At 43.9% G+C, this 16,019-nt stretch overlaps 1 protein-coding gene across 4 annotated transcripts in view; it reads right to left on the minus strand.

Moving 5' to 3' along the window:
• tbxas1 (thromboxane A synthase 1 (platelet)) overlaps positions 1 to 16,019 on the minus strand; it is a 232,902-nt gene that overhangs the window by 53,648 nt on the left and 163,235 nt on the right. For all 4 annotated transcript variants that reach the window (XM_072552486.1, XM_072552484.1, XM_072552485.1 and 1 more), the window contains one exon: positions 7,979 to 8,302. In XM_072552486.1, the coding sequence (XP_072408587.1) occupies positions 7,979 to 8,302 (324 nt within the window). The remainder of the gene's footprint in view (positions 1 to 7,978; positions 8,303 to 16,019) is intronic.

Consider the following 16,019-nt stretch of genomic DNA (forward strand, 5'->3'; position numbering starts at 1 on the left):
TGCAGGTTCATAACTCCTTGCTATGGAGTTGAAGGTAGAAAGGATAACGAAGAAGGCATTTGGTATGCTTTCCTTTGTTGGTCAGTGCTTTGAGTATAGGAGTTGAGAGGTCATGTTGTGGCTGTACAGGACATTGGTTAGGCTGCTTTTGGAATACTGCATTCAATTCTGGTCTCCTTCCTATTGGAAAGATGTTGTGAAACTTGAAAAGGTTCAGAAGAGATTTGTAAGCATGCTGCCAGGGTTGGAGGGTTTGAGCCAGACAGAGAGGCTGAATAGGTTGGGGGTAATTTCCGTGGAACATCAAGGGCTGAGGGATGACTTTACAAATATTTACAAAACCATGAGGGACTTGGATAGGATACATAGACAAGGTCTTTTCTCGGGTGTGGGGGCAATCCAAACTAGAGGCCGTAGGTTTAGGGTGAGAGGGTAAAGATATAAAAGGGACCTGAGGGTAACTGTTTCACAGAGAGGGTGATGCGTGTATGGAATGAGCTGTCAGAGGAAGTGGTGGAGGCTAGTACAATTACAACATTTAAAAGGCTTCTGGATGGGAATATGAATAGGAAGGGTTTAGAGGAAAGATGTGTCAAATGATGGCAAATAGGATATCTGGTCCACATGGATGAGTTGGATCAAAGAGTCTGTTTCCATGCTGCATACCTCTATGGCTCAAAATCTTAGGTCTCTTTTAAATCTTTCCCCTGTCACTTTAAACCTATGCCCTTTAGGTTTTCACTCTCCCAGCCAGGGAAAAGACCTTGTCTATTCACCCTATCCATGACCCTCATGATTTTATAAACCTCTTTAAGATCACCCCTCAGCCTCCGATACTCCAGGGAAAACAGCCCTAGCCTATACAACCTCTCCTTATAGCTCAAATCCTCCAAACCTGGCAATATCCTTGCAAATTTTTTCTGAACCCTTTCAAGTTTCACAATATTTTTCCTATAGCAGGGATTCCAGTATTGAATACCGCATTTCAAAAGTGGCCTTACCAATATCCTGTACAGCCACAAAATGACCTTCCAAATCCTATATTCAATGCACTGATCAATAAAGGCAAGCATATCAAATGCCTTCTTTACCACCCTGTCTACCTGCGGCTCTGCTTTTTATAAATCTACACTCCAAGATCTCTTGCTCTGCAACACTCCCCAGGATATTACCATTAAATGTATAAGTCCTCCCCTGATTTGCCTTCTCAAAATGCAGCACCATCCATTTGTCTCAATTAGACTCCGTGTGCCACGTCTCTGTCCATTTGCCCATCTGATCAAAGTCCCTGAACTCTGAAGTAACCTTCTTTGCTGTCCACCAAACCACCAATTGTGGTATCATCTGCAAATTTACTAACCATACCTCCTATATTCATATCCACATCATTTATATCATGACAAAAAGCAGTGGACACAGCACCAAACCTTGCATTACACCGCTGGTCACAGGCCTCCCGTCCAGAAAGCAACCCTCTACCACCACCCTCTTTCTCCTCCCTTCGAGGCAATTTTGTATCCAATTGGCTAGCTCTCTCTGGATTCCTTGTGATCTAACCTTGCTAGCCAGACTACTATGTGAAAGCTTATTGAATGCCTTACTGAAGTCCAGACAGACAATGTCCACTGCTCTGCTTCATCAATCTTTCTTCAAAAGCCTATATCAAATCAGTGAGACAAGATTTCCCACAAAGCCAGGTGATAAGTGATTTAAATCAGGTGAAGTTATCTATTCTGAAGAGTATTGTTAGAAAACTCATTTCCGAAATAATTAACACCCAAATTAATAAATTAAGTACAATATAGAGATGGATGAGTAGGTAATATGTTGTAGTTGTGGTATGTGAGAACAGATGGTTGCCAGTGTAATCTGCAGTGTTCATCTCTACTGTAAGTGTATACTTTTTGAGGAACTTTAACTCAGAGTTGATGAGCTGGACACTGTTTCAGGAGGCAGTCACACCCTTTAAATTAATATGTATTAAATTTAGGCTAGGAACATGTGGGGATCCAGAATTTATTTTCAGAGATGCCTTGTACAATAGCTATGAGGTGTTGCTCCCACTATGGATGTGGGCACAGACTGCAGGTAAAATTAATGAACTGACCAATGCACCATGGAATGGAGTGCTGTTCATGTGGGAGGACAAACAAAGAAATGACAGCATAGTTAGGGGAACAGATAGGAAACAGAATCTGATGGGGCTATCTGGGTTCACCACCTGATACTGAGGATCAAAACTTCTTTTTTGACTGGAGAGTGGAAAGCAGCGGCACGGTGGCTTAGTGGTTAGCACTGCTGCCTCACAGCGCCAGGGACCCGGGTCTGATTCCAGCCTCAGGTGACTGTCTGTGTGGAGTTTGCACATTCTCCCCATGTCTGTGTGGGTTTCCTCCCACAGTCCAAAGATGTGCAGGTTAGGTGGACTGGCCAAGCTAAATTGCCCATAGGGTTTAGGGATATGTAGGTTAGGTGCATTAGTCAGGGGAAATGTAATCAGATCAGGGAATGGGTTTGGGTGGGTTATTCTTTGGAGGGTTGGTGTGGACTTGTTGGGCCAAATGGCCTGTTTTCACACTGTAGGGATTCTACGAATAAACACTATCCTCTGCTGATACAACTGCTCAGTCAGGTGGATCTAAAATATCCTGGGCAAATCGCTACTAACTGTAGGCACAAAGAAATTGACAAAAAAGTACTAGGTTATAGATATCTTGACACACAGTTTCAGCAGGTAATCCTGCCTTGAAGAAGTTTTCCTCCTCTCTCTACAAGAATCTCAGGGAGTCCCTCTCCCACTGCAACTCCCAGGTCATTTCCTCTGCCCTGAAGCTCTTCAACCATGTCGTGAAACAAACTCGCTACCACAGCCACATTTGCTTCCTCAGTGCCTGCCTCCGTAACCAACTCATCCCACACGGACTCTGGACCCCCTTTTAAACCAGCAGAGTTCGGACCCGAACAGGACAAACAGTACAGACTACAGATTCAAAAACACCAGCAACAGTTCTCCTTCAAGATCCTCTGCTCCACGCTTGCAGCAATGCGCCGGCACCTAACCTCTCTCCAGTCATCCCTGCCTCAGCTGAGGGCCACACTCTCTCAGAATTGCAAAGGACCCACTCTATACTACATCCTCAGGAGAATTCATACTCTCAACAAACAGTATTTCAATTCCATCTCAAACATCAAAAACTGTAAGTACAACAAACTTTTATCCACCCACCTCCATAACCAGCGCTCCTCAAACATTCCAGAAGCTTCCCCTGGCCTCGGAAACGCCATTAGCCATGCGGCTGATGCAGCTACCACCCCCACGCTGACTGATGATATCACTTCTGCCCCCCTCATGGCCACTCCCACAGCCACTTCCGGCCCTCACATCATCGCTGATGCCACACGCTCAGTGACTTCCGCCACCCCTACTGCCATGATCACCACCACTTCCACCCCCACCAGTGCCACTCACCTGCATTCTGCTGACACTCCCCCCCCACAGACCCCACTGTCACTATCCCCACACCCCAGAACCCCGAGGGCAACATTACCCCAGCTCATGCCTCCAACCCCATTCCCCCCACCATCACACCCACTCCAGGTACTGGCTCCGACCCCACTCCCAGCTCCACACCCACACCAGATCCCAGCTCCCGGCCCTGCCGAGTTTTCACCATCCCCCCAGACCTCCCACTCACTGAGGACGAACGAACAGTCCTCAGCAAAGGACTCACCTTCATCCCCCTCCGTCCACGCATCAATGAATTTAATACACGCCGTGATGTCGAACAATTCTTCCGTCGCCTCCGCCTCCGAGCTTACTTTCACAATCAGGATTCCCGCCCACCTTCCGAGGACCCCTTTGTCCACCTCCAACACACTGCATCCACCTGGACACCCTGCACTGGCCAATTACCTGCCCTCGACCTCTTCATTTCCAACTGCCGCCGGGACATTAACCTCCTCAACCTGTCGACCCCCCTCCCCCACTCCAACCTCTCACCCTCACAACGCGCAGCCCTCCAATCCCTCTGCTCCAATCCCAACCTCACCATTAAGCCAGCGGATAAAGGGGGCGCAGTGGTATTCTGGCGCACTGACCTCTACACCGCTGAAGCCAAACGCCAACTCGAGGACACCTCTTCCTACTGCTCCCTCGACCATGACTCCACCCCCCATCACCAAACCATCATCTCCCAGACCATACAGAACCTCATCACCTCAGGAGATCTCCCACCCACAGCTTCCAACCTCATAGTCCGGGAACCCCGCACTGCCCGGTTCTACCGCCTTCCCAAGATCCACAAGCCTGACCACCCTAGCCGACCCATTGTCTCAGCATGCTCCTACCCCACTGAACTCATCTCTACCTACCTCGACACTGTCCTATCCCCCCTAGTCCAGAAACTCCCCACATACGTTCGAGACACCACCCACGCCCTCCACCTCCTCCAAGACTTCCATTTCCCCGGCCCCCAATGCCTCATCTTCACCATGGATATCCAATCCCTCTACACCTCCATCCGCCATGACCAGGGCCTCCAAGCCCTCCATTTTTTCCTCTCCAGACATCCCCAACAGTACCCTTCCATGACACTCTCATTCGTTTGGCCGAACTGGTCCTCACCCTTAACAATTTCTCCTTTGAATCCTCCCACTTCCTCCAGACCAAAGGCGTAGCCATGGGCACATGTATGGGCCCCAGCTATGCCTGTCTCTTTGTTGGCTATGTAGAACAGTTGATCTTCCGTAATTACATCGGCACCACTCCCCACCTCTTCCTCCGCTACATTGATGACTGCATTGGCGCCACCTCGTGCTCCCGCGAGGAGGTTGAGCAATTCATCAACTTCGCCAACACATTCCACCCTGACCTTAAATTTACCTGGACCATCTCTGACACCTCGCTCCCCTTCCTGGACCTATCCATCTCCATTAGTGACGACCGACTTGACACTGACATTTTTTACAAACCCACCGACTCCCACAGCTACCTGGATTACACCTCTTCCCACTCTATCTCTTGCAAAAATGCCATCCCGTATTCCCAATTTCTCCACCTCCGCCGTATCTGCTCCCAGGAGGACCAGTTCCACCATAGAACACACCAGATGGCCTCCTTCGTTAGAGACCGCAATTTCCCTTCCCACGTGGTTAAAGATGCCCTCCAACGCAACTCGTCCACATCCTGCACCTCTGCCCTCAAACCCCACCCCTCCAACCGTAACAAGGACAGAACGCCCCTGGTGCTCACCTTCCACCTTACAAACCTTCACATAAACCAAATCATCCGCCGACATTTCCGCAACCTCCAAAAAGACCCCACCACCAGGGATATATTTCCCTCCCCACCCCTTTCCGCCTTCCGCAAAGACCGTTCCCTCCGCGACTACCTGGTCAGGTCCACACCCCCCTACGACCCACCCTCCCATTCTGGCACTTTCCCCTGCCACCGCAGGAACTGTAAAACCTGCGCGCACACCTCCTCCCTCACCTCTATCCAAGGCCCTAAAGGAGCCTTTCACATCCATCAAAGTTTCACCTGCACATCCACTAATATCATTTATTGTATCCGTTGCTCCCGATGTGGTCTCCTCTACATTGGGGAGACTGGGCGCCTCCTAGCAGAGCGCTTTAGGGAACATCTCCGAGACACCCGCACCAATCAACCAAACCGCCCCGTGGCCCAAAATTTCAACTCCCCCTCCCACTCTGCCGAGGACATGGAGGTCCTGGGCCTCCTTCACCGCCGCTCCCTCACCACCAGACGCCTGGAGGAAGAACGCCTCATCTTCCGCCTCGGAACACTTCAACCCCAGGGCATCAATGTGGACTTCAACAGTTTCCTCATTTCCCCTTCCCCCACCTCATCCTAGTTTCAAACTTCCAGTTCAGCACTGTCTCCTTGACTTGTCCGGACTTGTCGAACCTGCCTATCTCCTTTTCCACCTATCCACTCCACCCTCTCCTCCTTGACCTATCACCTTCATCCCCTCCCCCACTCACCCATTGTACTCTATGCTACTCTCTCCCCACCCCCACCCTCCTCTAGCTTATCTCTCCATGCTTCAGGCTCACTGTCTTTATTCCTGATGAAGGGCTTTTGCCCGAAACTTCGATTTCGCTGCTCGTTGGATGCTGCCTGAACTGCTGTGCTCTTCCAGCACCACTAATCCAGTATACACGGTTTCAGCAGCTGACCATGAGTTACACATCTGGATTATCCCAGTGTTTTGTTCGAGAATTCTGTTTGGAGCAGACAGTATTTCTGTGCTGTTTGAATACAGAAATACTCTGTTGGAATGGATGCAGGTAGATGTTGTGGAATGTTGCTCCTAGTTTCTGGATATAGGTTTCTGGTAACAGTATTCCAAATTATTTGACCCAAGTACATAAAGGTCGAATTAAATTCTATTCTATTTATAACATCTTTTTTTTCATGCACTCCTGATAATTTGTTTTATGATGGAGATCCCCCTCTTACTGAATGTTAAACAGAGAAGGGAATTCGTAAGGACTTTTAAGAAGAATCATGGGAGCAATACTGTCCCTCCTTACCAGTTCAATCTCAAGTTACCCGATGTTTGTTGCAATCCTTTACAACCATCAACCACAACTTACTTTTTTGTGCATCTCATGTGAGGAAACATTTGAGGGTTCTTCATGACAATGAGGCATTAGGCAGGGATGACAAAAATCTTGGTTAAACAGAGTGTGCTACAGAAAGAAAGAACTTGAAGCGGTAGAGAGGTTAAAGGGAGGAAATTCCAGGATTTGGAGTTGAAACAGATGCCAATGTGGAGGTCGAAGGCATTGTGGGAAGGGCAGGTTATGGGGACGGAGGATGTGAGAGTTCATCGAGGCAAGGACATGGACAGCTTCAAACATAGGAACGACAATTGAAACTCTCTAATCTTTCCAGAAATGTACCCATGTAAACCTGATGGAAGGTCATCAACCTGAAAGATTAACTCTGCTTCTTTCTACATAGCTGTTGCTTGACCTGCTGAGTATTTCTGGCATTTTCTTGTTCAATTTCAATTTCAGATTTTAAGCAGCCACAGTAATTTGCTTTTGCCTAATTGAACGTAATTTAGGCAACTATCCCTGTAACTTAGTAGCCCTTGTGTTGATAATGTTGAGCTGGCCACGTGTCCTTTAACTCATTTACCTCTGGGAAATTTACAGCTGTTATTTTTAATGCACACGCTTGTCCAATCAGCAGTCAGCTGTTGCCAGCCTGCATATTCGCTCTAACTGTGTGTCCCACTCAGATATATTAATAGTTGCTGTCATTTACTCATGCAAGGGAAATCTGCTGAATCAACCTGGATTTAAATGAACATCCTTGCCACTAACAAAAAAAAAATTACCAGTCACTGGAGAACAGATTTTAAAGTGTCCCATCGTGGAAAATGGAATATTTACACCTCAGTAAATAGATCAAAACAGAACTAACTTCTAATTACTTTTAGAATCAGAGCCTCTAATTGTCTAAATGCTGTTGGGTTTCTGACTGAGTACACAACATAAGCCGATGCTCCAGTGCTGCAGTGTCATTGGTGCCATTTTTCGAAACAGCGCCTTAATCCATGGCCATAGCTGCTCACTCAGGTGGATCTAAAATATTCCCGGGCAAGTCGCTACTATAACTGTAGGCACAAAGAAATTGACAAAGAAGTACTAGGTTATAGATATCTTGACACATAGTTAACACAGTAAAAGGTCTTAATATGTTTCACTGGAGAAAACATTTGACACCTGAAAGGAGGAAGGGGTGAAGATGTTTAGAGAGGGAATTCCAGAGATTAAGACATTGGCAGCTGAAAGCACAATTAACACCCATGCAGTAAAGCAAATAGGGGGTGTTCAAGTGACTGGAATTGGCGGAAACAGATCTTAGAGGGTTAGATCATGGGAAGGTTACAGAGATAGGACAAGACCAGCTGAATGTCAGAAACAAAAATCAAACTGGACTTACGTGAGACTCATAGAATTCATCCACTTCCTTTAGTAGCAACTCCTGGCTCTCAGGATGGGTGGCAAGCAGGTAAGAAATAAAGGCTAGAGTACTGCTGGTGGTTTCATATCCTGCTGCAAAAAAAATGAATGCTTGACCCAAAATTTTATCCAGACTAAGGATCTTCTTCTGGACTTTAGCTGGGCTTGACTTGGTCATGTCATTCTGTGTCTCGGGAGACTCCTCGATTTGACCACTGGGATTGGTAATATCGAATTTCTCCATCGTAGTGTAATCAGTGGATATCCGGGCATCAAGCATGAGCTGCAGGAAATCTCTGCGTCTCTGTAAGACACAAATACCAACTCGTTAATATCTCTCACATAGCAATGTTGAAAGCCACCATTCCAAAAGGGATGTTGGCACAGAAAAGCAGATCTATGTTAGGTATGAGACTGGAAATGTCGGAAATATACAGTAGGTTTGCAAAATAAAAAGTTAACGGTATTCTTTCTGGATAAACACTCATAAAGACATCTGATTAGCTTAAACACCAACATGAAATGGTTTGGTTGAATGGTTTAATTTAGTACTGTAAATTCTATGCCTTTTTTCAAGCCTTAGGTCTTGAATTATCTACTTCAGATTTTGAACATTGGTCATTTCTCTGGTCTTGTTGATAGTCAAGTGCATTTATTTTCATTATCTCTCCCTGATGACCTGCTGAGCAAATACTGTGTCCACTCCAGTGCCAAGGCATGGAGAACCAGCAGATCTCAGGTTCTGTTTTCCATTAGCCCTGGTGCAAGATAGTTGAGCTGGGGCAGCAATTGCAGTTACACGCTTCCCTGGGCTTAGGGCTCCCACTCATCTGCAAGATTCCAGATGGGAAAGTCCATTGTGTGGACTTTGGGTGAGGACCACAGTGACCTCATCTAATGATATCCTACGCAGACAAACAGCCTGCTAAACTTCACTGCTCAAAATCTTGAATGAAGAATTGACTCCTGGGTGCAGGATGAAACTGTATAACATTGTGGCTGATTTCAGGAATGAAGGAGATATCCATGATTAAAAAATATTTCCCGCGTGTCCAATTGTGCCAGAGAAGTCAGCATTCTATGCAAACTATAACTTTCACAGCACACTAATGGTTTTGGAGAGGATCCAGAAGAGATTCACAAGAATGATCCGGGGGTGAAGGGCTTGACATATAAAGGAGTGGTCGAGGACTCTGGGTCTGCACTCGATGGAGTTTAGAAGGAAGAGGGGAGGATCTCAATGAAACTTAGAGAATACTAAGAAGCCTGGATAGAATGGACGTGAAGATGCTGTTGCCACTACTAGGAGAGACTAGGACCACAGGGTACAGCCTTCAAGTGAAGAGATAAACTTTAGAACAGCAATGAGGAGCAATTTTGTCAGCCAGAGTATGGTGACTCTGTAGAACTCATGGCCCCCCAGAGCCTTCTGTCACAAAGTCATTGAGCGCCTTTAAGACAAAAGTAGTTAGGTTCTTGTTTAGTAAGGGGATCAAAGGTTACAGGGAAAAGGCAGGAGAAATGGAGTTGAGAAACATCATCAGCCACGATCAAACGTAGAGCAGACTTGATGGGTTGAATAGCTTAATTCTGATTCGATATCTTGTGGATTTATTGTTTAACTTGTTGGGATTAAAGGCCAATAAATCTACAGGTCTAGTAATCATTATCCCAGAGTACTTAAAGAAAGATCCCTCGAAAAAGTGAATATATTGGTGGTCATCTTTCAAGATTCTACAGACTCTGGAATAATCATATGGGTTGGCGGGAAGCTAACATGACCTCACTATTTAGAAAAGGAAGTAAAGAGAAAACAGTGAATTATAGTCTATTAGCCTGACATCAGTGGTTGAGAAAATGTTAAGAGACCATGATAAATGATTTAATAGTAGAGCACTTGAAAAACAGTGGTAGGAAAGGAGAGAGTCAACATGGATTTACAGAATGGAAATTGTGTTTGATAAATCTGCTAGAATTTTTCAAGCATGTAAATAACAAAGTTGATAAGGGGATCCATTGGATGCTGAGTCTACTTTAGAGTGGCGCTGGAAAAGCACAGCCAATCAGGCAGCATCCGAGGAGCAGAACAACCCATGGTTTGGGCAAAAGCCCTTCATCAGGAATGAAGGTTCATTCGTCGATTTTCCTGCTCCTCGGATGCTGCCTGACCTGCTCTGCTTTTCCAGCACCACTCTAATCTTGACTCTGATTTCCAGCATCTGCAATCCTCACTTTTGCCTGAGCCATTGGATGCTGTCTACCAGGGCTTTCAGAAGACTTTCAAAAAGGTCCCACATAAAAGATTAACAAGTAATATGAAAGGCATTGGGTATAGTCTACTGGTATGGATATTGAACTAATTGGCAAACGGGAAACAAAGAGTAGGAATAAATGGGTATTCTTCCAAGTGACAACCAGTGACTTGTAGATTATCACAGGGTTCAGTGCTTGGACCTCAGCTTTCACAATATACATCAATGATTTAGATGAGGGAACCATATGTAATATCTCCAAGTTTGCAGAAGGCACAAAGGGTGGGAGGACGAACTGTGAGGTGGATGCAGTGACGCTTCAGCGTGATTGGGACATGTTGAATGAGTGGGCGAATGCATGACAGATGCAATATAATGTGGAAAAATGTGAGGTTATCCATTTTAGTAGCCAAAAGCAAGAAGGCAAATTATTATCCATATGGCAATAGATTTGTAAAGGGGGAGTTGTAATGTGACCTGGGTGTCCTTGTACACCAGTCACTGAAAGTAAGCAGGCAGGTGCAGCAGGCAGTGAAGAAGGCAAATGGTGGGCTTTATAATAAGAGGGTTTGCATACAAGAGCAGGGATGTCTTGCTGCAATTGTACAGGGCCTTAGTGACTGCACAGCTGGAGTACTCTGTGCAGGTTCAGTCTCCTGATCTGAGGAAGGAGGTTCTGGCTGTGGAAGAAATGCAACAAAAGTTTACCGGACTGATTGCTGGGATGACAGGCCTGGTATGTAAAGAGAGGCTAAATTAATTAGAACTATATTCACTGGAGTTAAGAGGAATAACATAGAATTTCATAGATTTCAATGAGATCCAACAGGATTAGACCGACTAAATGCCAGAAGGATGTTCCCGTTGGTCAAGGAGTTTAGAAGAAGGATTCACAATCTAAGGATACAGGATAGACAATTTAGGACTGGGATGCAGAGAAATCCCTTCAGCCAAAGAGTGGTGAGCCTATGGAATACTCTGCCACAGAAACTGGTTGAGGCCGAAACATTTAATGTTTTCAAGAAAGAATTAGATATAATTCTGAGGGCTAAAGGGATCAAAGGGTATGGGGAGAATGTGAGAACAAGGCATACTGAGTTGGATAATCAACCAGGATCGTATTGAATGGTGCAGTAGGCTCAAAGGCCGAATGGCCTACTCCTGCTCCTATTTTCCACATTTCAGCAAATTTACACAGATGAGGTCTTGCCTCTTTTCAGCTCCCAATAGGCACATAATGTGTAATTTCAAATGGCAATGGATCTGAGTGGAAGTTTGTTTATTATAATCACCTCTGTTTCAAACTTAAATTTAAATACAACATTAGAAGGCTAGATCGAGGCCCTTGCTAAATTACTGAACTTAATTCTTAGTTTTAATCCTAGGGTGACGAGACATGAACTGTCCTTAGTCATGACCCAGTCACAGACTTTGCACACGGACAGGATGTGCTTCCTGCTCTGCTTTCATTTATCCTATGCTTTTCTCCCATCTTCATTGTGGAGGTGCACAACAGAATAAACATATGGATAAGTGCTGTATGATCAGAATGCTCTACGCAACACTAACGGCTGTAACCTGCGGAATAGATGAAGGAACAAATAGTTTCTTCTTATCACGTACATTCAGATTTCACCCCTTGTAATGTCTTTGGGATTTTGTGGTTGAGTCGGAATGATAAAGCTCTCTTTTAAGAAAAATTACCATCAAAGGTAATTTTCTCTAAATTATCAGAAGGTAATATCAAAGAGACAGAATTAATGATGAGCATCTAGAAGCCTTTTAAATGATAAAATATTCATTACTTTCAAATGCAAAATGCGTCAAACGCAGAATGTTTAATAAATCAGTTAAAAATGCTACATTGACAGTGCTCAAAACTGGAGCTATTGATGTTTTCTCATTTGCTGTTACAGGTGTCCTACGTGTCAGTTCTCTCTGTTGCCTCTTTGAAGCAGTCAGTCTTTGTCAGTCCACTTCTATAGGTGTTGGAAGACTATTCGACTGTGGATGGTATCATTGTCCAACCCTACACTGTTTAACGATTTTCACTTTTGCAGCAGCTTGGAATTTGACAGTCAGAGGCCATTCCACACACTTCTTCTAGTTCTCTTCAAGACTTACTCAATTTGTTCTTGCATTTCTTGCATGTCTGAAAACTTCTTGAATTCAATTTTGATTTCCTTTTATTCAGACATCCTGTTAAGTGGAACCAGGATTCATAGATGAAGCTTTGAGACATGGAGATGGTTGAATTAGGCCTCTTATGGTGCAGTGCTAGTGTTCCTACCTCAGAGCCAGGAGATCTAGGCTCAAGAACTACCTGATCCAAAGGCGCATAATAGCGTCTCTGAACAGTTCCTATGTTCCTATTGGGAAAGTATCTGAAAATCGTTGAAGATGATGATGGAGATTCTGCTCAGCAAACTTAAGAAGGCAGACCTGGTCAATTGTTTTATTTCTGCTTGGAGCTCAAATTCAAATTTGTCACTTTCTTTCTTGTTCCATATAAAAAGTTAACTGGATGGGAAACTCACTGGGATGTCCTCAGGACACAAGACATTCAGGCAGAGAATTTATAATTGATTAAGGCTTATTTGAAATTTTTACGTACTGAAACAGGTCAGTCCAAGCAGCAAATCCAATGTTCAATACTCCCCTCGAGAATCCTCCCATTCTCCTTCAGTAACCCTATCAGCATTTCATTCTATTCCTTTCTCTGTTATGGACTAATTTAGCTTCTCCTTAAATACATCTATGCTGTTCACCTCAAATACTCCCTATGGCAGCAAGTTCTATATTCTAGCCAGTTGCTGACAAAAAAAAAAGGTTGTCTTTAATTCCTCACTGCTGTCATCCGTGGCTACTTTGCATTTACACCCTGGTTCTGAACTCCTGAAGCCGAGCTTTCCTGAGTTAATGATTGTTAAAATTAGTCAGTGGATTTATAAGACAGTGGATTTATTCTTTGGAATATCAATGGCTACAATGGTATTTCTTCCCAGGAATCTGAATTTTGTTTCAGAAAGCCTGGGTTTAAATATAAATTTCTATCATAAGCCACATACTGATTTCAAAGAGCTTTGAAAAAACATCCTGTTTACTGTCTCACCTCAGAATAAACATTAATCATTTCTCAGTTTCTACGTAAACAGGATTATTTGCTTTATTATTCATTCTTGCCATGTGAGTGTCACAGGCAATTCCAGCATTTATTGCCCAATCCTGTTTCCACTTGAGACAACAGTGGTGAACCACTTCCTTGATCCACAGCAATCCACATAGTGAAGGCACTTACACAAACTAATTAGTTACGCAATTCTAATGCCTCTAATTTGTCAGAATCTTGTCGAACTCCCCAGTAATCAATGAGCACAAAAGCCACTATATTTGCTCCCCACCATAAACTACTTGCTAGCCAGCACAGAATAATACAGCCCTTCAACCCCACCATGCCTGTGCCAACCATGATGCCATTCTAAACTAATCCCATTTGCCTGCATTGTTCTACATCCCTCTATGCTCTGCCTATCCATGTGTCTTCAGTGCTATTGTCTCTGGTTCTATCACCTCCCCTGGCACCACAGTCCAGGCAGTTAAAAAACCTTCCTCGCACATCTACTTTAAACTTTCCCCTCTCACTTTAAATCTATGCCTCCTAGTATTTGATATTTTCACTCTGGGAAAGATATTTTGACTGTCACCCTACCTACGTCTCTCAATTTTATATCCGTCTATTTGGTTGCCCCTCAGCCTCCAACACTCTTGCAAAAACAATCCAGGTTTATCCAACCTCTCTTTAGGCAAAATCCTGGTCAACTTTCCAAAGCCTCCACATCCTTCCTTTGATGTAGCTACCAAAACAGCAAACATATGTGACCTAAATAAAATTTTCTACATCTGCAAGATGACTTGCCAACATTTTTACTCAATGCCCTGACCAATGAAGGCAATCATTCCGTATGCCTTCTTTACTAATGTAACCACTTGTACTATCACTTTCAAGGACCAAGGGAGTGGAATCCCAAGATCTCTCTGTGTATATTAATGCTCGCAAGGATCCTGCCACTTACTGTATACGTTCCTCTTGCATTTGACCTCCTAAAATGCATCATCTCACACTTCTACGAATTAAACTCCATCTGGCATTTCTCTGCCTAACTTTCCAACTGGTCCCTATCCTGCTGATTCTTTGATAACCTTCCTTACCATCCACAATTGCGCCAATTTTTGTGTCATCTGCCAACTTACTAATCTGACCGCCTACATTTTCATCTAAATCATTTACAACCAACAGAGGTATCAGTACCTATCCCTGCAGAACACCAATTCAACCCTCACCCTGGCAACTGAACTCTCAACCTTGGTGTCATTTTGAGCCACAAAATGAGCTTCCAACTATATACTTGCCCCCTCACTAAGGTCATCTACTTACACCTCAGCAGAATTACCCAATTCCATCACTCATCTGCTGCTGAAACCCTCGCCTAAGTCTTTGTTACTTCCAGCCTTGCCCATTCCTGGACTTCTGTTTTCTAGCCCCCACAACCTTAGGCTCATTCAAAATCAGCTGCCATATCCTAACCTGCACCGACTCATTCACCCACCACATCTATATTCGCAGGCCTACAATTGGTTCCTCGTTAAACAGATACCTGAATTTTAAAACTCCTTATTTGTCTCTTTGCTCTTCCATTGCCTCACCCCACTCCTCCACAAATCCTCATTTCTGTAACCTCCTCTTTCTATATGAACCTGCAAGATATCCAAGCTCCTCTCAGTCAAGTCACTTGATTTTAATTACTCTATTAACACCAGCCATGCTTTCAGCTGCTGAGTTCCTGTGTCCTGGGATACTTTCAGTAAGCCTATCACCTCTCTTTCTGTCTTTAAGAGGCCCTTAAAACCAACTCTTTCATCAATCTTTTAGTAATCTGACCTAAACCTTCTGTGGTTCAATGTCAATAGCGTTACCGCAAAATCGTTTGGAAAATTTTAAAGGTGTTTCATAAATACAGCTCATTGATGTTTGGTTGTCCAGATTAGCAGGTTTAATATCCTGTAAACAGCAAGCCAGCTAATTTCAACTGAGTCAGCAACTGAGATAACAAATTGGTCTTCTTTACTGGAAACACTGTCTACCCTTGTTTGACTGGTTAACCTTCATTCTCTCCATAAAAACAGAAAAAGTTTCTTCACATATTTCACAAAGGAAAAGAGCAACTGAACTAAGTGTTGGCCATCTAGACAGCAAGGCTGGGGAATTAATAATGGAAAAAAAAGGAAATAGCAAATAAATTGAAGTAATTTTTTACAACATAAAAGATACAAATAACATTCTAGATTATAACTGCGAATCAAAAAAGGTAAAAGGGAGAGAGGATCTTATAACAAATATATTCATGAGGGGAACAACACTGAGAAAAGTCCTACAACGAAAAGCTGACAAGACTGCAGATGATGGAAGACTTCATCCTAAAAGAAGTGGTTACTAAGATAGTAAAAGCATTAGTTTTAATTCTCCTAAAATTCTAAAATTCTCCTAATTCTGGAAAGGCTGTATCAATTTGGGAATTAGCTAATTTAATTCCTCTACTTAACAAAAGAGGGAAACAGAAAGAAGGAAGCTGAGGCAAGTTAGCTTAACGTTTGTCATAGGAAAAATGCTGAAATCTGTTATTAAGGAGACAGAAAAGGTGAATGCAATCTGGTAGTTAGCACGGTTGTGAGAAAGGGAAGCCGTGCTTGAATAATTTATTAGACTTCTTT

The sequence above is a fragment of the Chiloscyllium punctatum genome, chromosome 32 (assembly GCF_047496795.1).
Source record: "Chiloscyllium punctatum isolate Juve2018m chromosome 32, sChiPun1.3, whole genome shotgun sequence".
In the NCBI taxonomy this organism is placed as follows: Eukaryota; Metazoa; Chordata; class Chondrichthyes; order Orectolobiformes; family Hemiscylliidae; genus Chiloscyllium; species Chiloscyllium punctatum.